General features: G+C 42.6%; 1 protein-coding gene across 2 annotated transcripts in view; it reads right to left on the reverse strand.

Moving 5' to 3' along the window:
* Positions 1-479: 479 nt before the first annotated feature.
* The window catches only part of LOC125768508 (uncharacterized), a 94,280-nt gene continuing 67,763 nt past the window's right edge, over positions 480-26,996 (reverse strand). For both annotated transcript variants that reach the window (XM_049436274.1, XM_049436273.1), the window contains 2 exons: positions 5,748-5,863; positions 480-5,659 (listed from right to left, as the gene is read on the reverse strand). In XM_049436274.1, coding sequence (XP_049292231.1) covers positions 4,580-5,659; positions 5,748-5,863 — 1,196 coding nt within the window. In that variant the 3' untranslated portion in view covers positions 480-4,579. The remainder of the gene's footprint in view (positions 5,660-5,747; positions 5,864-26,996) is intronic.

Here is a 26,996-nt window from a genome sequence, read left to right on the forward strand (position 1 = left end):
GAAAATGAAGAGCATGAGGGAAGAGAAAAGTCATTCCTAGCTGTAAATGCATTCGGGACTCAAGCTCAAAAAAAAGCAATAGGAACGGTTTTATGTGCAACACATTAATTGCAAATTTTAATTAGAACAATAAATTGGTCTGAAATTAACAATTTTGAGTAGTTTTTTTTATAAAAGAAACGGAAAAGATCACAATCAGAAGACCTACGTAACACGTTCCCCATTAACCCCAAAAAAAGGACAAAATAACAAAAAGAAAGCCGCCTTCTTGACTGATAAGTTGCGCTAGGAAAATCAAATAAATTTACCCTTATTTTTCAGCCCCCTCCCGCAAACATCGGCCCCGTTCAACAACAACACAGAAACAAACAAAAATAATGAAAACAAAAAAAAACCCATAGGTCAATGTAATTGCAACCTGCTTGTCGTCGCTTTTTGTTCGTGTTTTTTTAAAGATTTGAAATCGGAATGCTCGGTGGTTATAATTGGAATGTTCATTAAACGTTGGCGTTTTATTGTTTCTCTTTAATTCATAGCGTAAGCGTTTTTTTTGTCTTCGTCTCATATTTTTTACTTTACTTTCTCGCCACCTACTTTGTGTTGTTTTGGGGAGAATTTTTTCATCTCTGCTGCTGTGTATGTATGATCATCTCTTTGCTACTTTGTTGTTTTCTGTTTTCTGTGGTGTTCTTTTTGTTTTTGCATGACGCGTTCACTAACTTCCGGAAAGTTACATTAATTTTCGAGATTCTTGAGCATGCGTGTGAATACTATTTGGTATTACCGCGTTTTGCTTATCTTCTTCCTATGCGGCTGCCTTTAATAATGCTTTCCATGCTTGTGCTGTGTGCGTCTGCTTGCGTGTGTGTGTGTGTTTGTATGTTTGTAGTGGTGATGTTCGGGGTAGCTAGAGTAGCTGCCAGTTTATCAGTTTCATATGAGATTGTTTTTTCTTCATTGCTTTCGCTTTCAATAGTTTAAATGTTACGTTTCGCTTTCGGTTTTCTAATATAGTGGGTTGATCTGTGTTTATAATAACGTTAAATTTGCATTCTTTTCATTTGTTTTGTAATTTTTTTGTTGCTTTCTTTTTTACTGCAAGTTTTGCAAATAATGGCGCGCACAGAAAACATTTTGCTGTGTGTTTGTGTGCGTTTTTTTTTCTTCTCTTTCTTCCTTTTTTGGGGTGGGTGGGTATCATGAGTAGGTAGGTGTATTACGGTGTATAGTTGTGTGTAAAGATAGTTTTTTTGTTGTTGTTGTTTGTTTCATTTGTTTAAACGCATAATTTAATACGGTTGTTCAATTGCCGAAAGAGAGAGAGAGAGAAAGAGACAGAGAGAGGGGGAGAGAGAGGGTGAGTAATATTTCTAATACACACAAATATGTCTCCTGTCCCGACCGAATGAAGGGTGTACTATTTTCCATTGCAATGTGTTTGTGTCTGTGTCTGTTCATGTGGATGTACTGTTTTGCTGTTTCTTTTCTCCTCTTTTGACTTTCCTCTTTAGTTTATTATTAATTTTCATTCCTCAATGGCATTGGCAAACACCGTTTGTCATCTTTGCTTGTCGTGTTTCATTTACTGTTTTGTTTACTACAGTTGCATCATTGCGATTTTGCTTTAGTTTTTCTATTTTCTTCTGTCCTCTCCTCTCCTCCTCCTCTCCCTCGTCCCTCCTATTTGCTTCTTCTATTGGTTGATTCCTTTTTCTCGTTGTGAGAATCATTTTATTTGTCTTGCCTTCATTCTTCCCTATTTGTGTGGATTCTTTACACATTGAATCGGACTGGCGAAAATCTTCTCCCCAAAAATAAAAACCCTTACATTAGCTTGACCATAAATACTGGAGGTTCATTTTCTCGACAAAATTCATCAGCTGCATTCGTGTGGTACAAATATAACCAGTTGCAGTTTGGTTTGGTAGTGATTAACACACATAAGTGCATCACAAACTGCAGTCAAACGCACTAGGTTAGTAGTGTAACGCACTTCTACTAAATTAGAGATGTGCTTATGTATGTATATGTGTGTGTGTGTGTGTGTGTGTGTGTGGTATTGTATCTCTTCCTTTACTACTTCTTCTCCTTTTCCCACTACATTACTACTTCACTTCACTGTGGCTTTCACTAACAATACTAAAACACCCGCGCGAGAACTAGAGGCACTCACACACACACACGCACGCTATATTCGAAATGGCAACTTGCTTAGGGAAAACGCACGGTACTTAGACTGTCCTTAGAATGTGGAGGGAACGGGGAAAAGGAGTGTTTGGAGTGCGGTGGTGTGGCTGGACAAACAATACGAAGAAAGAAGTTCCTGTTGTTGCTACTGCTGCGCCGGGTTATCCGTCTGCTTATTGTTTTCTGTCTCTACACTAATACATATATCACTTGCAAATTGTTTCGCGGACATGTTGCACGGTTTTTTTTGCTAACGTTCCCTCACTCGCCCTTTATGTATGTATGGTGTAATATGTTGGTTAGAAGGTAATACTGATACTATTGTAGACATCGTCATCGATTACAACCCGCCTAGCCTAGCCTACATACGTGCAATGAACTAACTCAGAATGGTTAACACGCTACGTTCGCGCATACACGCCGATTCTTCTACGGTTTCGGAGGTTATGTGTTTTTTGTGTTGTTGTGCTAATTCTATATTCCTCATATATCCTTGTGTTTTTTTTTGCTAGAGTGGCAAGCGGGATTCTGTGGGGCACAGTTTGGGGATCGTTTTTTTGTTTGTTGTTTTGTTTTGTTTTGCTGAAAGGATCAATTGTACGATTTGGCAAATGAAGCGTCCATCCTTAATGTGCTGCTTGTATTGGTACTTAAATTCACGCCTCTATGTGTATCTTTACTTTTCATTTATTATTATCATGATTGTTGAGTGTATGTTTGTTAGACGTTTTGCTTGAAATTGGCAAATATGCTGCTGCTGCTGCTGCTGCTTATTGAAAGGCTCGTGGAAAGGACCAAGAAAAGGCACAATTTTTTGTTATTTTCATGCACTCCTTATCATTCCTGCGTGTTTTTGTTTTGTTTGTTTTGTCGTTCGCGTTTTTAAACAATCGGTTTGGCGCGCTTCAGCATTGTAGCATCGTTACTACTCTCTACTTGCTAGCACTTTCCTACTATTATGTTTTTTTTTTTTCATTTCGAAACTGTTACTATTTCTATCTTCGTTTTTTTTCTTCTTCTTTTGCGCAATATGTTCTACTTTGATTCCATTTCTTCTATCTGTCGCATCACTTGCTTGTTTGTTTTTGCAAATTTTTCTACACATTCTATTGTCACTGTTGATGGCACAAAACAAAACACAATTCCAAATGCAGCTTTGTTTTCTTTTTCCATGTTTTTTTACACCGTTTATCATCTCCTGCTCACAATGGCACAATGTATTACTAGCGAGAGTTAAAAATGCACGCGAAACGATTCATGCTGACAGCTAACGGAACACAATTGTTATTGTGCGCATTTGCAAATGGCTAAAAGTTCAACTTATTTTTGATTTAAATGTTCCTTTTTACCTAGTGGTAAAGAACAACAAAAAATAGACCGGATTCAATTTAGAAGACACAAAACAATAACAAAAACGTCTTTACTGAAGAAGATTTTAAGATATTGTTTTTTAGATAACAATAGCACTTAACAAAAAAAGAAAACGGATAAATAGAGAGGCTTTACCGGTGCAAAACCAAGAGAAAAAACCCCGGAAGAATAAATTTTAGTGGATTTGTTTTTCTTTTGCAAATGGAAGAAAACAGATTAAATAATCGATCGACCATGTAATGCACGATATCTAGTACGTGATCTTCGCTTACTTCCTCTATTACAACACCTTTAACACTACCAAATGTCCTTTGCCTCTGTGTTGCTATAGACTGTCTTCTATTGTTTTTTTGCCGTTTGTCCATTACCTTTGGATTTGTGGTTGTATTGCGCTTAATTTCTTTTTTTCTTGTTTGCCTTTTGTGTATGGTGTGGGTCTGTGTGTTTTTTGTTTCGTTTTTGCGCTTATTATCCATTTCCACACACCGTTATTCGTTTCGTCAGCTGCTCCTATAAAACCCTTCTCTTTAAACAAACAAAAAAAAGCTCCCACTTTGGGTCCTAAATGATACATTTACACACACTCATACACACTAAAGAGGAAGGCTTAACCCGGAACGTCACAACTATAATATTACATGCATGGTGTATATGTATATGTATATATTATCATACTTAGCATACCTGACGTAATAGTAATAATAATAATAATATTAATAATCATAATAATAATATTAATAATATAATAATATAGTAATATGCTAACCTCTGCACGTTTTACACACACACCCCCCCAAATCGCTCACGTTGACTTATGCTTCTTCCGTTACCTTCTTCTCTTCACATCTGCTACTCTTTCTCTCTCTTGTTTGTGGTGGTAGAGACGAAATTAATTTCGTATGCTAGTCAGGTTGTTTTTGTCTGTTTTTCATCCTTAAATTACAGGAAATTCACGCAAAGATAAGCCGCATCCGTACCGAGCGTCAACTACTGAATTGAGAAAAGATTGGGAAGGGATGGCTCAACCCGAAGCCCGTTTGTCTCTTCCTGGCATCGTGCTTACTTTAGTGGAAGCATTTCTCCCGCTGGCTGCACCGGTTCCATTGTTGCTGCTGGCAGACTTCTTTTTGCCATTACTAACACGACCACCATTGGCGGACTCCATCGTACCGGATGGTCCACCGGCCATGCTCGCCGAATGGCGACGATCCTTCCGGTACGTACCGGTGTCTAGCATACCGACGAGCGGCCGTGAACCGAGAGGTGAACCCGCGTGAGCGGTTGACTTTGGCGGCAGCTTCGTAACGACGGCGGACAGTGAGGAGGGCAGCAGAAGCGTTGGATCCCCGGCGAGGGGTGGTGTGTAAGAATTAAGATGGCTGCGCCGGTGGGTACCTTTACCGTAGGCGGACCCTATAACGCGACCACCACCGCCAAGATCGCCATTCGCATTACTGCTACCGTAGGCCAGAGAGGATAGGGTGGCGGCGACGGGAAGCGAAGTCGCTCCGGTGAAACCGCTCTCGAGATTCGGGTGTCCGGTTGCCGAGCCTGACGGCTGCAGCTTGTTGCCATGCCGACCAACGGTTCCGTGTTTGTGCCGGTGCCGATGGGGCGACTGCAACTGTCGCTGATCGCTGGACGCACTGGACGAATAGCTCGACGTTAGTAGCGCGTTGCCACTGGTCGATGCATTCGTCTCGCTGGCTGACACATCCTTGCGCGCTTCCTGCTGCCGATGGTGACGCTGACGTGGCTGGTGCTGATTAGTAGACTGTTGCTGGTGAGGACGTGTCGCTTTCGTCTCCTGCCTTTGCGGTTGGTTTTGCTGCTGCATTGTATAGTGTGGCTGTTGCACCTCATTCGAGCCGGTTGCAGCCATTGGATGAAAATTGTAACACTTCTCGTCGATCGGCTTTTTGCGGCCAACACCGCCGGGGCCCATCTTGCCACCGGCACGCAATCCACCGATCGGCTTACCGTTTCGCTGGAAGCCTAAGGATCGGTTCTGGTTGACCACCGAACGATAGCGGAATCCGCCCGACGCGTCGATGTTTTCGAAAAACATGCACCGTCGTTTGGACATATTGGCTTTTCCACGCTGGTGGTGAAAAAAAGGAGAAAAAACCCGGGAAATTCAAGTGTTAGAAAACGGCACGGACCCAAAAACACCTTTAACGCTTACTTACCATGGCCTTGGTGCGCCAGTTTTTGTCGAAGCAGATGTACGAGTCTGTCTCTTTGGAGTATATCGTTACGGCAGCTCGATTGTCGCGTGTTCTCGTGGCATTGAGACTGAAAATCTCTGCAAATGAAGGAAAGAAACAAGAACGAATAAGCATTGTCGTTAAGTAAAAGTTGTAGGGGGAAATTAAAATAGAAACAAAATGGAAATAAACAATACAAAGAGTCCTCAACGACTACTTCCAAACCATCAACTTCAAAGCAACTTTAATGTAGTTCCTCAAACTACTGCACACTATTGCCCATGGTGAGATACTGTGCCAGGTTTTGCTCACTCAAATCACTCAATGTATAAATGTATCTGGCATTATGAGTTCTGGGCTATTCCTAAATGAGCGAAAATGAAGTTTTACCGGCTCATAATATACAACGCCCAGCTTGTCCCACCAAAAATAATCGCATAATAATCAGGCAGAGAGAGAGAGAGAGAGAGAGAGAGAGAGAGAGAGAGAGAGAGAGAGAGATAGGGAAGAAGAAAAAAAAAGATGGAGCTCGAAAAAAAATAAAACCAATTTTAAATATTTAATAGTCTTATCTAAACATATTAACATAATTCGCCCGCCCCCGGGCCCGCTCGCCAGTATCAGAATGCGATAAATTCTCAAACCGTTGTCACAACTAGTTTACCGTCCACTTCGAAATTCAATTAGCACCGGATGTACCGGTAAGATAATTCTCATAGACGCCCGGAATCTTACTACCACTTCATTAAACATTGTCTCATTCTCATTTCGTAGTAAACCGCGAGAGTAAACCGTCACAGCTACCGCCACTGACTCTACTGAACCGAGGCATCCCTGGCTATGGGCAGGTGAATTACCTCGGCACGCAGTAACAACAGAAACAAAAAAAAACGTACACAGAAATTATCTAACACTTTGATTTTCCATTCGTAAGGCTACTATTCCGTCGCGGCATCTTGACGGAATTGCAACCCTCGACGGTACCGTGCGGCACCACTTCGCGCGAGGTGTGGTTTGTGTCTCGGCGCTCACACATCTCCCATTTCGCCCCTCCCTTCCCTCATCCATCTCCCAAAACACCCCCCTTTCGGCTTTTCGTTTGCGCAATTGTTTACGCAATGCGACAATCCTTCAGCTGTCGTACGCACCCCGGTACACGGGTCCGTTGGATGCGGCATGGAAGCGGGACAGCGGCGGAAGGGTGGTAATAATTCAGGTAATTCCCCATTCCATCGGTTCGAGAACCACGGCACGGCGGTGGTTCGATTTCGCGGTTGTCGCGGTCGAGAAGCGGCCAAAGTCGGACAGCAAGGAGCCACTTTAATTGCAGCTAATCGACATCACTTAAAAACCAACCGTTGATGGGTGGGGAACGAGATATAGGATGAGGGGCTAGGAAGGAATGGGGAGCTACCAGGGGTGTGGGGAAGAAAAAGAAAGATCACGCCGGTCTTCCAAACGCCGGCGCGAGAACCTGCGCGTGAACCGATCCCGGGGGAAGGTTCGATTGCGATTACAGCTGGACCTTTTGGACGAAACCAAGGGACGCAACAGACACCAAAACAAGGGTGCAACACAGGTAGTGTTGTGCTGCGGGGTCGGTGTATGTGTTCATGAGGCTATTTGGCTGGAAATTGATGTCCACAAATCGATTTGCAGTTAATGGAGAGAAGAAAACCACCTTCCCTCAACCGTCCTTCATACCCTTCTCCTTTCTTCATTGTGGAACGGCTTAGGAACGGGTCCCAAGTGAAAAGGGCAGCAGAAAAATAAAACCCCACACATCAATGGGTGCATCGGTGCGAGAACCACGATAGTTACGGTGGAGAGCTGTTGCTTTTAAGCGATTTTCAATGAGTTTGGAGAATGAGTCCCTGGTTTGAAGGATATATAGGTTAATTTAAACACTACACAAATGGACCCAACGGCCAACCAGAGCAGTTCGTGGTACTTCAGATAACAAATCTACGATAACGCCATTTGCTTTGTAACGGCTGCGATTTGTTGTTTTTATTTAATCTACCAAACGAAAGGATGAGATTGTTGCTTCGTTTTTTTTTGCGTTGTAAAGCACGAATGATGTGTCGTGATAAGATATGAAACGGAGCGTAGGGATGAGATACCGATCGGTTGTAAAAATGTAATTCGGAGATATGTATATCTTCACGACAAACTGGATCCACTGAATCCATTCCACGTGGAGTTGGAAACTTTAAAGTCTAAATAATTTATATTTTAAACTTATCTTTAGCACCGTAACATGTGTAAAGAGTGGCAAACAAATAAAAACGCGCATATTTGATCACATTATTAATCACATTCGCAATTGGGACGGCAAAACAACAACACGATCATTAGCGCGATCACGAAAGAGACGCGGCGGAAAGACATTTATCAAACAGTGACCAGGCGCGTACACAAATGCGTATCATTACCCTGCTCGGTACGGATATGCAGCACAACTCTATTACGACGGTGTGCGACGCAACACTAGCTGCGACTAAGTGCGGCAAAAATTAAAGGCAAATAGTACACCCGACCCCAAGTCTCCACGCACACACACACACCCGATGTTGCGTGTCCACCATGTGCGAGCGAGTTTGTATATTAATAATGGTAGAAAATTGCTCCCAGATGCATGCAAAGGCCGGTATAGAGATCGATTGCATCGACGGCAGCCGGAAAGTGCAATTAAATGGCGCACATTCTATTGACAGCGACAGTGTGTAATTGTGTGGCACCTCTAATAGCAGCTTGGCGCCCTCCGTCGTTTGCGTTTGTTTTTCAAGATGTTTTTCGAGACGAGACGATGTTCTTTGACTGTGTGGGATTGACCTACCTAAGGAAAAGTGAATCGCAACGTGATGGAAAAACTCATCGGAATTTGTTGTGAGTGATTTGTTACGAAGAATGGCGATTAAATTGCAGGGGTTTTCAGTTAAAGGAAAGGATGCGAAACGAAATCTAGGATGATCTTGTATAAACAAAAATATGGAAATTTTTTTTTACGTTAAGATGCCGATAAACTTTGTGAAACCTTCAAGCAAAAATTCTAAAACACGAAATACGAAAGTTGCTTTAAAAAAAATTATGCGCAAAAAAAGCGTTTTTGGCCACAACTTAACGACAATGTCTTTGTACGATTTATTGTTTATTTGCAATAAAAATGTTTGTCGTTAGTCGGTCTTAGCACGGTTATATTTTCGTTGAAGTGCTCAAATAAATTATAAAACCCCTGCAAATAGAGGTTATATTTTTATTCCATCCATATAAAAAAGTTCTCAATTCAAGGATATAGTAATTGTTGATGTTTTGATAAAAAAAATAAAAATTGTGAAGTTAAAATTTTTTTAACGTCAAATTTTCACACTATTATCCCCACCCCTTTAAGTGTCACATAACGAAAGTGATCGAATATTGTGTAATAAAATGTGTAACAAAAGAGAAACAAAATACGAATGATCGAAGGAAAGGTGGACTCCGTGAGACTATTTCTTGCAGCAGGATAATCACAATCGCTGTCTGCTTCATCCAAATTCCCATACGGACAGACACCCAGCTGTGTGTGGTTGCATATTCAAATACACTTTTGCATGAAACATTTCAACAACAACAAAAATCATCTACAAGAGATGATCAAGGCGACACACAAAATGTGCCCCGAAATACTCCGAGCGCCATATTTTACGCGATAATTTATTAATTCATCGTGTTTTTTTTTCTTCTCGTGATTCAATCTCCCGCATCGAACGACGATTGCCGCGCCCGGCAGTTGGTGATCGTTTTCATTGTCCGATTGTTAGGATTGCTAGTGGACGGTAAAAGAAAGACAAAACTCAGCAGAACAGCATCACACGCACGAGGTGCAACACCAAAAAAATATATTCCCACAACCGTGTGCCGTATATATGCCAGTACCGATCGGTATGATCGGCCAAAGCAGATAAAACAAACGCTCCTTCAACACCACACAGCGGACGCACAGCCGCAGAGTCGCGATCGGTTTGTATTGAAGGGTTGAAGAGTGTGCGCGCGCACGCGTACACACCCTCTATCGAACGAAGGTTTAGACCTCGCAATGTCACCACAACCACCCTGAGGCACCAAAACGCCTGTTAAATAAATCACCAAATTTACTCCGTACGAATGCAGGTAGAGATATAATCAGCACACAAAATATGCCATTTTAGGTTATAAATTAAATACATCTCCCGATCAGAAATACGCACACACACACGAGACGAAACAGAGCAACAAAAGAAAGCAAACAATCTTCTCAAAAAAAAAAATAACAATGGACGTCGGTATAAAGACAACAACCGAAAGGAGGAAAAAATAATCCGACCGATTAAATTTATGGCGACAAATGTGGACCACATAGGGTGCACCATGTTTTTTTGGGGGACGCGCGTGGAAAATTAAGATGAAATAAAGCAACGAAATGGAAAGTGAAAAATAATACTGCAAAAATTTGGGACTCTGTCGGGATAACCTTTTCGGAATGCTTGTAGCATCTCTTCTCCCACGCTGTGGCGCCGTACAAGTGACGGCGGATGTTTCATTATGCTGGTCCACTTCCCGGTAACACGTTCCCCAACCAAATGTGACAAATGATCGCGGCCAGATGAATGACTAGATTACTAGTGTGATTAATTCATTTCCTTCACCCTTGCACCCGATCGTTGGAGGGTACCCCCGGGGAGTGCAGAAAACCCACCGCGAATGGAGTGGAAATAATGTGACAAAATTACTAGATCACATCCTTTAGCGCGGCTCGCAAATGCGGCATCCTTCTTATATCGCTTTTAATTTGAAGTCATTTGATTCTCTTTTGCTCAACAAAAAACCCGCAAAAGAATGGACCACGATCGCTAAACTGTGTGGCCGTACAGTGAGCACAGCAATCGAACCAAAAGATCCTAACCGGCATCGGGAGCCAACCATGAAAAATGTAATGGATAGTGGCAGCAATTAGTTCGGAACTCGTTCCAAACTCGGACCATCGAATCAATTCCTGTGGTTCTCATTTCATCCCCTTTGCTTGAGAACTTGTTGGTGCCATGGTACTTGTGCAGAACGCGGTAGCTGCTAAGTAGGTGCCGATTGCACACCCAATGTCTATCGAGATCGTTGCCCGACCCAAACTCGCGATGATCAAAGGAACGCCGCGTCGAGAGAATGTCACCTCATTTCTTAGCCACCATAAGGCGCCGACCGTATGTGGAGACCGAGTGCCTGGGCGCCATTAGTCTTCCGGCGAATTGGAGATGGTCAGTTAATTGCACACACACTGGCTGATGCGTACGGAGCATCCTTGTGAGTAATCTTTCTTGTTTCCCCTTCATGGATGCAGTGGATTTAAAAAAGCGCCGGATGTAGCGAACATCATTTCAGTGTGTCCGAACAAGGGAAACTAGTACTGGGGGTTGGTTGTTTCTATATGTCTAGTAAAGCGATTGGGAAACATCGAACGATTAAGACGACTATCCCTACTCTTCATGTTTGTGTCGATAAATGTTATCAAATACAAGCTTTTAAGCAACATTTTATAGGTGAATGGAATGTTGGTCCGTTAATTGCTGGCAGAAAATGGCCTAGTTATTACAAATTTCCTTATTAATTCCTTACTGTTAAACAAAATTCTAATGAAGCATGTTGAGCACCCTTAAGCAGCTGTGAAGTTCCATCGAATATCCTCAGGGATTTTACAAAGCTATGAAGCTACTTTAAAAACGTCACAATAATCATAATACAATACAATAATATGCAGATACACAATAGATTGGTAATATTTTAACGTAAAAGTATACAATTTAAGAATATGAGAAAAAAAAATTGTCAAAAAAAATAAAAAAAATAAATTAAATAAGATACTTAAAATAAGTTCTTAACAAACCGGATTGTAAAAAACTTCATTGATTACAGAAGGGCGGAAATTGTGTTAAAATCTCTTGAAGAAATTTTCAAGGCAATCGACTTACAGGTTTTCGAGAAATGTGTGCTATAAAATCATGATATACTTCTACTATAAGAAGTTCGGTTTGCTATAAACTGTAATAACTTAAATTCAATCAACTTTTCATATCATTTTGTGCTGCATAACTACTCCTATACAGCTCCAAAACAGCATAAAAGTTCCATTCCTTTTTTTTTGCTGTTCTGAACTATAATTTTGAATACAATTTAATGAAACACACAAATCAAATCATCGGAGCATACAATCCGATTATTAACCCATTTGTGGTTAGCCACCGTGTGCTCGTTACAGAAATAAATTTACTTTAAATATGGCAATATTTCAATCTTCCCATTTTTTTCACGATGTGCAACAAATTTACATCGTCGGTAAATGGATGGGGAAACAAATTATTCATGACCAATAATGAAAGCAAAGCCTTCATTACACACGCAGCTAAGCCGATTTAAATAATGTTTCATAATAACATTTATCGACTTCGCCGCGCCACTTCCCACCCCGGTCTTGTGTCCCCGGTTGGGCCGAATGATATATGCGTGTTAGGAAGTGTTATTCGAGTAATGTTCTTGCAATCGGTAACACAGTTTTCGCCAATAAATCTCTAACAAAAAAGCAACCTCCCAAGCGTAAGTAAAAGGGTACAAGCAGCCGAGGGTCGAGAAAGGGCGGGGGGCAAAGGTGGTCTAAGCCAAACATAACAGCATAAAATGAGTTTTGAAAAAAAAGAAGCGTGCATGCAGTTTTTACTTTCTTTACCTTTTTTTCTTCTCATATGTACACATTAGATGTGTGGAGGAAAGCCAATGCGAACCCTGTATCGTCTGTTGTAGGCAAGCCGTTTTACCTGGTTGCATGTTACCATTAACCTTCCCCCGCTTCTGGTGTTCTTCGGGAATGGACACCGAAAACCCGCGCTAGACATTCCCAGCTGTCCGATTTTCCGACCCGGGCTGTAGGTAATTCGAGCAAATGCAAGCGCACGCAAAAATCCGTTCACCTTCGAAAGGAAAGTTGTCGAGAACGGCGATTTTGCCACTGTATCGATGGCGGGAACAGGAAGAAGGGTGCAACCAAATAAAAAAAATCGTACACACACACGGAGCAACATGAAGTAAAACAACCGTTTGAGAGACTGTAATCGATCGTCTTCGCCGCCTGCAGCTGCAATCCGATATCGTACAATTAGATGGGATGAGGTGTAATGTGTGCTAAGTGAAAGATTTATCGGCGCTCGAAACGGAACGGGTGAATGGGCCGTTGTAACACAAAACCACCCTCCGGGCACCCCTGACGGTACAGGTGCGCGCCGAGGCAAACGTGCAGCAAAACTGCACGTACCCAAGCGCAGAATGAAGGATGATGTACCGGTGCTCCACACTACCTTACACCACACCGAACGGTAAGGGCCGACCACCGTTCGGTGGTAAAACGATACCGTTCCTTTGCCCGCATCGAGCGGATTGACTGTTGACCGCGTTTGCCATTTGTCGACATTGGCGACAAAGCGGTATTGCTTCGGGAGGCAATCGTTTAAGAAAGAAAAAAAAAAGAATTCGTTTCGGTTACTCATTACGCCGCACGCCTTCCATTAGAGACACACGTACACAAACTTTGTTTTATAGCGATTTTTTTAATGTTTTGCCATGTACAGACATTCTGTCCTTCGTTGAGTCGAGCGGGAGCTACAAGTGTCAATAGGCAGCAGAGATAAAATTAAAAACAGCAAAAACACCACTCACTGTTCACTGAAACGATCACCGTGTTTCCAATCACAATCCCAACCATTGTCACACGTGTTTAACTTTTATTTCCGTCCATCCTGATGCCTTCCGTATGCCATTTGCACCGGGGAAGAAGTGTGTTGGCATGGAGGAATGGAACAAAAATCATCTCGACATATCACTTAACATCAATGTCTTCACCAACAAAACGGAACACGCGAAGGGAGTGCAACAACAACAACAAAAAGCCTTCACTTCCGAAAGGACCATTTGCCAGTGGCCATGTTATTATGTTATTATGCCATCGTGTACACGTGATGAAAGATGAGAAAGTATCCCGCAACCGTTGTCCACAAGCGATCACCGGGAGCAATCGTAAATAACAACCACAACAAAAACAATCTCAGAGCCTTTCGTCGTCAATAAACGATTCCCGTTGAATGATTGGTAAAATGGTGGCTTTAATGGTTCCGGTGTGCCGCGGTACGGTGATTGCAACGCTGCCGGTGCGACGAAATACCGTTTGCCAATCAAACCCGTGCAGATGGACTTAATTTATTTTAAACTCCATCCCGCTGATTGATTTCTCTTCATTATTTGACGCCTTCATTGGGGCTTTGGGTTATATCTTTTTGGGGGCGGTAGTAGTAAAATGTTATGACAGACGGTTTAATATTATTGACGAACGGACGGTTTTTTTTTGTTATTGGATAAATAATTGCATGTAAATGATTATACGAAAGCATTCGTTTTGGACAGTAATAGTGTTATTAAAACACATGCTGCAACTAATAACTTTTATGCTAGGAAAACCAACTCCAATATATTGTTTACAATAAACTTCGGCTGACAATACGGAAAAGCCGCGATCATGTAAAATAAATAAATAAATAAAACAATAAACTTCGTAAAATTAATGTTGCCAAGAGGTAAATTGTTATGCAAAACAGTTACATAGTTTTGAAACATTCTGCTTTTTATAAAAGAAAAAATAATAAAAACATGAAAATAAATTCTGGCTACTTAAACAATAAACTACTTGTAACCAAAATATTCGAGAGGTGCTATGCAAAACAGTTACAATGTAACGTCGAGTTCCTATTAACCGGGTATCGTATTATTCGTGCTGCTCAAAAATGATAGTGTTAAGACGTATTCTCCGTGCTGCTCAAAACTGATAGTGGTGAGACGTATTATCCGTGCTGCTCAAAATTGATGTTAAAGTCAAAAATGAGTTAAAGACGTTCCAAACAAAAATGAAAGATTTCGTTTGTGACAATAGAGTACAAAGCAAAAAAATTATCCATGTACCCACTATACATGGTACATTAAACAATATATTAACAATACCGATGATCCGGGTTGTGCGTTTATACGATCAGGATCGAGTTGCGATCAGCACGGATAAAGGGCATTCCACTAGATTTATTTATTCAAAAAAAAATCGTTAATGTACATTAAAAGGTATTTAAAAATGTATCCATCAAGTGTGCAACGATCCATTTGAGTCTATTTGCATTTACCTCCATAATAAAAGACAAATTTAATATGCCTAACTCAAACGATCACTATCTTTCGGCTGGACCGCCACAAATCAAGTGTTCATCGCGGGTTCACTGGCGGGTTCATCAGGACCGTTCATTCTTCCCGTAACGAACCGGGCTCATCCTGCGCGCTGTCGTACCCGTCGTCTAAAATCGGCAAAACCCCAAATCGATTCTGCTATCTGCCATCCAATTTCCATAATAAGCAGCGACATGAGGCTAAAAGCCGTCATTCTCTCCCCAAAGGTGCGGGGGTGGGGGGGGGGGGTTTGATGGCACAAGACATGGCGATATTCCCTTTTAGCAAAGCGAACCCGCCAGAGTTTGCCACACATTCTGGCCGATTTGAGATCGTATCTTGTGACTAAAATCTAAAAAATGCCTTACACACCAGACACAGTCTGGATGTGGCTGTTCGTGGAAATGTAGGGTGGAAAGTCGTCCAAACCGAACAGATCGGTACAGCACCGACAACAACCTTTGGCGTTGTTGATCTGCTTTCTTAAAGGCATGATGGAGATCAAGCAAGGAGGGCATCTTTGCATCGAATCCAGCACATCGCATCTGATACATATCGCGCATCTACGCTTAAGGATCTCCTCTGGAATATTCATTGCCCGTTTTTTTGACTTACCATACGAGGAAGAAAATAGGATAAATTTAAAGCGATAATCAAAAAATTATAAAACTTTAATTTTATCTAACAATCTACCTATTTAGGCGTAAAAAGTTCTTGCAATACAACTTCAAAACTGAATCTCATATAATGTGTAATGCTCAAATATTACTTGTGAACACACAAACGATAGCGATTATCGTTCCAACCCATCTACATTTAGTCGCACATATTTAGCAAAGAAGAGCACATTAAGCATAACGATCGCAAGAAAAGTGAAGTAAAGAGTCAACCTGATACAGGCCCTTCCCCAATACGGTCCAATATACGGACGATGAACATTCTGTGGCACCTTCAGATTCGCAGCAACTGAGCACCGTTCACCCGGGTTTGTTGATAAGATGTTGTGCACCGTTTTGTTAATGCTGTTCTGCCGATATGTGAGTTGTTGCTAATGTTTCTGTACTCCTTTTCCCACACCATTACGTGCAAAACGTGCTGCTGCCACCCCCCTCCCTATTCCGTTCCGCTTTCTTTCCACCCTTCTCTAACCTAAACCCTTAAATCCCCCACTTATATGATGCCGTCGTGTCGGTGCACGGTGATCATGGATTATCGATCGTTTGCGATCTTTAAGCCAACATTAATCGTCTGTTTTGTCTGGTTTTATCTGTGCGCGCACGGTACAAGCACAACTCTACTACACACACGCGAGATCAGAGCAGGGCAAAACGACCCAGCGAACCGATCACTCTAGCTGCGAAGGGAATAGTTTGAAGATTTTATCCAATTAAGCACCTCCTTCAACCGATACGTGTCCACCGCGATTCCGCGAACGGGCGATCTCAATCGTGTAGGTCAGGCTCGCCCTAACGCGAACGTAGAGTGTATGTTGCTCCTTTTTTTCTTCGCTCCCTTCCGTTTCAAACGATATGGCAATCTCACACGTTCTTTCGGATTTTTTTCCACCTGATATAACGTAGTGTATTCGGTGTGCGGAACGATACCATAAAGTACTGCCCAAATATGCTTCATTTACTCGCCTTTATTAATGCATCGGATTGTAATGGTTTGCGGTACCTTTTATGCTTCGTTGAATGAACAGAACCTTGAGCATAACTAATCATTCGCACATTTTTGGCGCCTTTCGAACATGTGCTATAAAAGCTCCGATGCACTTGCGAAGCCAAACTAACCTTCAAGATAACATCATAAAAGTAATTATAGCATTTACTTTAATCACACAATCAATCTCACCCTATATCTTTCCTACCTAGTTGGGATATTTTTCCATAAATTCCCGTACCGTAGTTTTATAAATATTCAAAAAAAAATTAATTTGTTTACGAAATATAGCTATACAAAAAAAACAAATTTGCTATAAACTAGCATTTTGAAGAAAGACATCCACGGAAACAAGCGACGAACGGCATAATTAAATTAAAAACATTATTTCGAGTGAACTGATTTTAAAATTCTTCGAACAAAAACTAACTGAAGACGACATAAAAATGGCATTTACTTAAGCTTTCCCTTCATTCCATTCCATCGCATGCCATCAACTATTGACTATTCATTGGTAGCAAGATGCTCTCGAGCAAATTACAATGCAGAAAAGGATGTCATAAAATTGCGTAGCAAAAGACGTTTAAACGAAACTAGCACTGACTAGCACAACAGGGTAGACAGAGGAATTGCAATCCAATAATGCAAATTGAGAGAAAAGCAAAACACGACAGCACAAGCGATAAAACCTAAAAGGATAAGCGAAGATGTGCAACAGCACCAGCAAATGAACCGAAAAATAAATGAAAGAAAGAAAAAAAAGAAAGGAAAGACCAGCACACTTTGCGACATAATAATTCATGTCGCTATTATTGCGTTTTGTATTGCTCGCGTGTGGCTGTGTGCGAGTGTTGAAGGCGTGTCGGAAAATTGATGCCGTTTATGAGGCAGAATATAATTTGTTTTACTTTATGGTACACTTCAGACGATCTGCCGCGCGTCAGCGTCCTGTGCGACGGGTTTTCGTTCGGGGGGTGCTGCCTCCCTTTATGCTTTCTGCATGCTCCCTTCATCATCTTTCTTTACTTCCCTCCCTCGCTCTCCAATTTGGCACGGCATATCAGCGTTCTTCTACAAGCGCGTGCTTTCCAATCCTGCAAAACTTGCCGAAGCGCCTTTCAGAATCGTTTATCGATCTCCTAGCCACAACACAACCCGACCCGAGTGTGTGACTGTAAAAGCATGTCAAATTAGCGAAACCAATGGACTTTTAATCGAATGCTAAACTCCCTAACACATCGCACATCGTCTGGAACGCCCAGCGCGGATCAATTCATCGAACACCAATAGTGCCGAAGATCGCGCCACCGACACCGAAGAGGCGCACCGGGGTTGTGTGCGCATCGGTAAAAGCACTGTGCGAATGGTAAAAGAATGGCCCAGGAGAACCCATAAAACTGCTTTCGAATTTTCAACATCGCTTTGGAAATTATTCCCCGATCTTCGCCCGGTTTGGTGTTATGATTATTGCCCTGTGCACCGGCGGCTCAGAACCGTTTTTTTTGGCCACCCCGAAAGGAAATTTGCTAAAGCGATGCATAAAAGTGATCGAATAGTTTTATTGCGAAGAAAATTGTTTTCCTGTAGCATCGGTACCGCCGGAGACCACACGTGCGGGGAGTGGGGGAGTTCGAAGAGTTCATAGTTGAATAACACAACAAAACATACCGCCTCTACAAAAGGGTTTTTTTGTGTTCTGAAGGAATGGAATGCTGGGACAACAGATCATACATATTTCATGTTCGTTCAAAAATGTTTATGGATGAACAAGAACACACACACTTAAGCGCAATGGGATGCGTCTGGGGGCAGAAGAGAACCAAAATAAAAAAAACGCATAATAATAACATACACATAGAGAGAATGTCCTTCAAACGGCCAAATCACACCGAAACCATTACCAGAGCAAATGTTTGCTTCCCTTAATCCCTGGCCCGTACAGCAACAGCAAAGTGGAGAATAACAACTAGCTGCTCTAGGCAAGGAAAACCTTCGATCATATTTATGCGCCAACGCATGGGTGGGAAACAGTGTGCTTCAACAAACTGTACCGAGAGACCGTACGAAGGACAACCGTTTACCACACAGACGTATTTCAACATGAGTAAAATCACCTCCTAAAATACGTTGGAGCATTGCTTTATTTATTGCACATACTTTGAATCCGACAGGCCTCTCTGCCAAGGATTCTTCATACCAGTCACCGAATGACATGGTCAGTGTCCCCTTTCCTATTGCCTGGTGTCTAGGATGGACTAAAAGAAGAACAAAAAAACAATCCAAAAAGCTATCCCCCAAAACCGTGGAATGAATCACGCCGGGGCGTGGGTCAGCCACCGGCCTGGGTCAATGGTTTGTAAATAATCGGGTTTTTTTGCAAAGAACAAAAGCTGCCATAAAATGGGTACGTTTGTGCGAACAGTGTGTAACACTGCAAGCATAAATTATGGAAACGGTTGTCGAAGTGACCACCAGCGGTGATTCTTTCATTTCCGTCTGTCGCGACCATAAGTGCCCCCACCCCCCATTTCTTCTGTGTACCCCAATGAACACACCCCAAGGTAATGGGAGGATGTGGTGGATTTTTTTCAGCTTTTCTTTTACTATTTTTCATTCAAATGGGTAAGCTATTATGGCAACGACAGCTCTTAAGGCAAAATATTACAGAAGCCTTTTTGAGAGGGATGGCCGGCGCGAGACCCCCGAGGATGATTTCGAATGAATTTATGTCCTTCTGGCTTTTCTGGCACAATCCGTCTACAAGGGGCCTTGGTGTTCATGAGTTTTCCATAACTTTGTCGAAACACAGCGCAACGCTCATTCTGTAAGATGAGACATTCTCCATCTCCCATCGCCGGTTGACTAAACATCGATCATGGTACGTGAGGCCATAAAATCCAAACTCCAAACTGTTAGCACGCGAATTCTTACAATAAACACTGTTAGCTACTGCTGCTGCTGCTGCTATATTCCACAATCAAACGCTGATGATTTAGATGGTCTTTTGTCTGTTCTACGCGGAACAATATGGACCATTGAAATTATGGAAAGGGATAAAGAATTAAGTCGTAGTCGTATATGACACTTTTATGATCCTCTCCTCTGTGATGGCTAAATGGCTTTTTTCTTCCTTCTATAGATGAAAATTTCACATTAAAATAAATCCCATTCAGTCAATGAATGGAAAGAATGATCCCGTCCAAATTACTCCCCGGAGGGACAACTAGTGGGAGACTATTATAAGCAAATCTCTTCCCCCGGGGAGGTCTTTGCGCCCTTTGTGGGAAAGAAGTATTTAAGAATATCAACAAGGACATTCCAAACGCACCGTGTTGATCCTTTCGGGCTTATTTGCCCACAAAAAAGGGTCCCGTTAAGAATGGATTCGACTTGTTTTTGTTTGACGGTGAAAATGTGGTGAGAGAAAACATGCTTCAACACTAAGCCCAGACACTCTTATTCACCACGAAAAGCCGACCGAACAAAACGTTTAATGCTAAATGGTTTAACACTTTTCGAGAGAGATAGAGAAAAAAAGGAACTAATCCTTCCTGCGCACCTATTGAACACGGTTCCATGTGCCAAAAAAAGGTGTCCGCATTGTTTCGTACCATTCTTTGCGGATGCACGTGATCGAGTGGGCCGAGGATGGACACACACCTGAGCTAAACACTTGGAGAAATGCTTCCTTCCCAGATCCGGAATACCTAATCCTGATCCGTTTTGGGTATTTCCAGGGCGGTTTAACGATCCCAAAACACTTCAAACAGACGTGATGTGTTGCAGGGGATATTTAAATCATATTCTTCAAACAAAACATTCGGCCGTTCTACAATGTAAAAGTGACAAATTTCGTTCGTTAGCTGGTTAAATGATCATAAATTTCTCGTGCATTGCAATTCCATTCCAAGCATATGCAACAAAACCAACAGGGTATGTGTGCGTGTGAGGCTGTGAGAATAATAAAGAAAAACTCATCTCCATCATTCCACAAGAAATGCACAAAATGCTAGCAAGTAAGATACAATAATAATAATAAAAAAGCTTCCCTCGTCAATCATTTATTGTCTGTGAATTTTCACACAATATTCGTTTTATATTGCTCTTGGTGGGTAACGTTGGGAAGAAACAACACACGATCATCATTTTTTCTTTTCCACCCCATGCGTTGCATTTCCCTTCTCTAGCCACTAAATGAGCCGATGATTATGACTAATTTGTCGATTCGATCATCTAACTAGCGCTGCCTTTGAGAACGAACTATCGATAATTGCATTGTTAATTTGTTAAACTCGATGACAAGCATTCGTCCATAGCAGTAAAGGGATGGAGAATAAAAAAAAACCTCCCCAACTACCTAAGCTTAGAAGAGGAGGAAAAAACAATCAACAGCAGCTAAATTAAAGACAAATGTATTCCCATCAGTGATCATCCCCGTAGCACGGGGAACAAAAACGGTACAGTGCATAGGGATCCCAATAACAAACTGCCAAAATGTTTTATGACACCCTCGTATAACTTGAGAGTTTGGTTAAGGGAGCCCCATTCCCTAAGGCCTTTAGGGTGGAGTGTGTTGAGAACTCAATAGTTCGTCTGTTTAAGAACACATTTACACACGCAGCACGCATCGTGGAGTAGATTAACCCAAACGACTGTCGGTGACTTCACGACTGCCCACTGATCACCCGTTTAAGGCGACCGTAACTCAACCACTCAAGCAGGTGAACGGATGGAGGAACGTTCTAACGATATCTGGAACAGTTCTGTTTAACCAATATCCCCAATGGGTTCCCATCAGTCGAGACTCAACGCCTCATCTACTAGTTCCAGCCGGTAGCACGCACCTGTATCGCCAACCGGAGTTCCGAACTAATGCCCGGCCAAGCGAAGTTGTGGTCCAAGAAACACCGCACTACCCACCCGAGACAGGATGTGGGACAGGTGTGATAAATGAAAATAGAAGAGCAAGAGGTGATAGCCAGCTATCGGCAGCAGGTTGAACGCATCGAAATGTAATAAAACCGGTCCGGTTAGGTTTCCACACTGCCATAGCTCTCCTGAGAAGCGTTCTCCTAGATTTTCTATCGTTACTCCCTTCTCCATAGGTCCTCCACAGTACACACCTTATCCCATCTCCCAACACTTCTACTGTTTTTCTTTTCCTTCTACTAATAAGCAAATAAGTAAGTAAGTTGTTGCTGGTTCACCACATTGCCCGCGTTGTATGAAAGATGACCATTTCATTTTCATAGATATTTCAGGAATTTCAAAGATTCCCCCCGTCAATTGCAGTCCCCCGCGTTTGTCGATTCGTTCCAAAATCGATACCTAACATCCTGAAGCTTGTTTGGTAGCATCACTCTGATGTGGCCGTATGTTTGATGTGCTCATATACGTATACACGCATGTACCGGTCTCTCTCAGTCTATCTCGCCGTGTAGATGTATTTATAAATCGATGGTATTTACGTGTGACCGGACACCGTGTGACCGACCGACGCCCTGAATATCGCCGGTGTGCGCCATACTTCGCCCTGTGTCCCGTCATCGATCTTGTGCGCTGTGTTGTACGGCAGGCTCTACGATCATGCACCCTCTGCCTGTCCTGCAGCGCCCTGTCTCTGGTGGGCATTCGGTGTGTGTGCGCTCAGGTTTGTGTGGTAATTTCATTATCACCTGTTTGGGATGGAGCTCCCGGCCAAACACCCGGCCACGCACCTTCACACCCTTTTAGAGCTGCACGGACACAACACGTACGTCTCTCTCCTTTATACCACCTCTGGGTCCGTCTTTTACCCTCAGACCAATATCCAAATCTACTTCAACTGCTGCCAGTTACCTCCACGCATCATAATATGTGGAAGAACAAACAGAGGAAGCCTAAAAGGGGGAAAAAAAGAAAAAGAACAGTAATACGCGCTTAAGGAGAGCCGCACTACAGTGACCGAAAGAGAGAACGAGCCCGGGGGACGGTGACCAAGTGTGCCGAAGAGGCCGGAATTGTTGGAAAACCGTTCGAAAACGCCTCACAAGTGTCTCGGGGTCGGACAACACGCATTCCGCATTCGAGACCCGGTCTTCTTCTGCTGAAGACCGATCACTGCTGCCGTCCGCCCTCCCCGGGAACTCCGTGCCTCTTGGATCAATAACCGTCTACCGGTCGGACTTTCGGGTCAGAGATTCGAGTCGGATAGAGTTCTTGCCTGTCCACCACCACCAGTGCGCGTCTGGCACATCGAAGAACCCGAAGGGCGAGTGCAGCTCTCAGCTGGTGGGGTTATTCGGTGGGCATGGTGATGGAAGGGTGTCTTGTGCGACCACTGGACGCCGACCCACCCGAGGCAAAATTAATCATACGTTACATGGTGCGACCCCATGAAGCCATAGAGAACTTCTCAAAGAGGAGTCGAAACTGTACGATGCAAGCCTGCGCAGCGGTTGCACCGAATAGGCGTTATCCGCGCACGGTGATGGTTTCGATGGAATCTTCTATACAATCGTTCGCACACTACCGTGTGATGGGGTACTTGGAGGTATTTGGTAAAAAAAAAAAACGAAACCAGCACTCCCGAGATGGAGGGTGCACGAGCGCCACGATACGCCCTCTTATCAGCTAAGATCCGGATACACTTAACGCACTGTTGCAGTGTTGCAAGCGGTGACCGTATCGGATGTTTGTTGTACCACGTTTTAGATTGCTCAATCAGAATAAATCGTGATGGTGATTAGAAACTTTTTTTACTGGCCGCATGTAATAATTACTTATTGTTATTGTTAAATTTTTGAGAACATGAAAGTAATAATCAATCGTATTGATTCATTCAAATTCTTCATAATGGATATTCATGATGTTAAGGTATCAAAGACAATTGTTTATTGCAGCGATATGTTATGTACTGAAATAATTTATAGCATTGCCTAATCAATTTTATAGCAAGAATTCCACTAGGAATTATCAACAAAGCGGATAATAGGGAGTTCCAAGTGTTAGGAGTTGTTAAAAGATATTGAAAATAAATCAACAAAATGAACGAAAGTCCTTGTACGAAGGAATAAACCAAAAAAAAATAGTAATTAATGCATGTAGGTTTATATTCTTGTTTTTCCTTTCATTGCTTATTGCTCAATAAATTATTATCATATTATATAAGACTCATCTTGATATGATATTCTGCTGCACGTACAGCTCTACAATGAAACATCTTATTATTATTCATTTCATTCATTTCATGATCACAAACGAGCTCACTCTTCCCATCCGCTGCACAGGGTGAAACATGATCTCACTTCTACTACTAACTGCACGAAATCCTGGATCGATCTCGCGATGGAGCTGCCCACCGGTGAGGTCGTGCGCGCGCTCACTTTCCGACATGTTGAGCTTCAACAACGGATTGTTTCTTTAATTTTCAATTTCCAATGATTGGCACCTGCAACCATACGGACACGGTAGTGTGTGATGTTGTTATAAGATGCTTGTTCGAACGACGGTGTGCATTCCGAACCCTCAAAGCCCGGCTTCGGCTATTCGGAAGGAACACGTCCAGAGTACGCGTGACGACCAGGAGAGTGGTAATCGTGGTTCGCGAAGGGGGAGGCATTTACATGCATCACGGGGCCATGGGGCGGGAACTACGATTTGGACATGGATAGGGTTTTGAAAAGGTGAGAATTTTTTTTCCTCTTCTTCAGAACCTCCCGTAACACCGGCTCACGCCACGGGAGTGTGAGAAATCGTAGGCGGAAGTACGACAAGCGCGCTAAAGACGAGATCGTTATCAAAAGGGGCCGGTTAGCAGGGCCACAACAATTCTTCCCAGTGCTGAGCAAAAGGGCAGCTGAGATCCGGAGCAGCAAAGAGCGGAAGACGTACAGGGAGATTAATAAAAAAAAAGGCAGCGAAATAATATACTCTACTGCCGCACTCGTCTCCGACCGGGAACCGCACCAGAGTGAGAGTCCAGCCAGAGTCAAACATCTTGCGCCTCTTGACATGCTACTGACGCGACCCCACCGTGCACCGTCCGCGATCCTTTCGTCGCAGTGCGCGAACGAGAAGAACACATTCTGGTGGGATTTCTTGCCTTGCCTTGTTATTGATCTCGCTTTATTCAACCTCGTTTTTTTTAATCACACACCCTTTCATTCCTATCCTCGCACGGTAATCGCTAACGTAACACACGTTTACACACCTGGAAGGCATATTCAATCGTAATAATCCGCATTCGTATTTTACGAATGCAGCACACCACCAATCCTCCCTTTGTGCGATCGCATCCACACCGCGCCGAGGTGTTGGGAAATTCATATTTCGATTATAAGCGGGGAAAATTCATATGTCGTGACGCAAATCTGTGGCACACCAAAAAAAAAAGGAAGGTTGCACATAAGAGTTTTTGAACGAGATTCCCACCATTTTCGGTTCGAATAGGGAGTTAAAGAGCCTTTCAGCTTATTTCTGTTTTTTCTTTCTTAGGCGCTTTTTGTGATTTACCGAATTCCGACTGGCCAACAAGGGAGGATTTGTGCGGTAAATTGAGAATGATGATACTTGTGCAGCGAAACGAAACGGCGTAAATTGGTGTTTTAGGAAGTTCGGACACCCACCAATGATTATGATGCGCTAAGGAGGATAGCCTTAGCCTGTTTGTAAGCGGATGTCAGAAAGCGTAAATATTAATTCCTTTTGAGCAGCTTCAGCAAACTCACCAAACGAGAGGGAAAGTATTGCGCAGAGGATCGCGAAGGTGATATGCTTTTTTTTAAATATTTTTTAACATGTTGAATCAGCATTAAACATCTCCAAATTAGATCCAAATATTCAACAGTACCGGATACTTGGGCAAAAAATATTATCCACAGTCATAATTGATGGTAAATAAGGCATATTGTGCAGGCGTAAACAAAACACAAGGCATTCCTTCATGCGTCAAAAAGAACCTAATGAGCACGCGAGACACCTTATCTTCCGACCTATTTGTTACACCAGGTCGGCAGAGGACGCCTTCGCACACCTTTGCCGTTGTGCCGTTTCAACTTGTGCGTGTTGTGTGTTTCTTTTCTCGGTCCGCTATTTGACTGCATTTATTGTTTTTTTTCTCTCTTCATCTTTCTCTTGTGCTGCGTCTCGATTTGGTTTTATAGTACTTCTCACTAGACCGTGTAAGGATTTTTGCACACCTTCTCGGAAACAACTCCGGGAGAGATTTTAGGACAAAACCAAAACAACGAATCAACGAAATGCTTAAAAACCCCGAACCCACGGTAACTTCCAACGAACATTCCATCATCCTCATTTACCGTGGGTAAATATTATCTTTGGAAGACCCCTAACGAACACCTAAAAACCCTGGGTGGGTGAGTGGTGACCCGATCGACGTAACGTAGCTGAGACATCTTACCCAAACAGGAAAAAAACGGCAATACATCATTATCGTGGGTTGTGCCGAATGCCGACCAGCGACGACGCTGGTCTAGGTACTTCGGACAAGTGCCAAATATGTGTTTACACACTCCTACAAACTGGCTCCTCTTTGAGACGGTTTCGATGAGAGCCCAACATAACTGGCGGAATATAGAGCTGGTAAGCGATAAATTCACACTCCCAAGCGTTTGTGTAGCTGCTGGGAAGGTAAAACCGAACGCGAAGGTTCATAAAAAAGGGGCCACACACGCACACACTTCCAGGCGTAATTTGGTTAGATTGTTCTAAAGTCAATAGACAAAAGATAGGGGAAAAAATACAAACACACATAAGGAGAAACGCAAAAAAGGTTAAAAACAACATATAACAAGTTTCAGAAATGTTTCAAATGCAAGACTCACCTTCAGGAAAAGCAAATGAACGAAACATCAGCAGAAGAAAAACAAAAGACGCTAGAAAGATGAGACGTGATACCAAGTGGAAATGTTACGGAATGGGTACACGGAACAGGAGGCAAATAAATGCGGTCCGGCCATTTTTCTGCCCTTTTGCAGACCAGCAAGGACACTCGTCAGGAGCTGCAGTGAAGGTGAAGTTTTTTTTTGTTTGTGTCTCAGTTGGAGGTAGTTTCTGACAAAGAGTAGCTGAATGTAAAGTGCAAAACCTTATCTTAACTTTTCCTTGCCGGTGTTTCGAAGAATAACGATCGAAATGTTGAAACATCAAGAGGATAACAAATTAAGTATCGCTGCTAGGCGAGAGGACGGAGGTACTCTTGGCTGTATGTTCAAAACTAGAACCACACTTCAAGGAAACGATTGTGCGAAAGGTTAAAGGATACACGCAAAACATATAAACGTTGTGCAAAGGAAGTCACACAAGTAA

Source organism: Anopheles funestus, chromosome 3RL, assembly GCF_943734845.2.
Source record: "Anopheles funestus chromosome 3RL, idAnoFuneDA-416_04, whole genome shotgun sequence".
In the NCBI taxonomy this organism is placed as follows: domain Eukaryota; kingdom Metazoa; phylum Arthropoda; class Insecta; order Diptera; family Culicidae; genus Anopheles; species Anopheles funestus.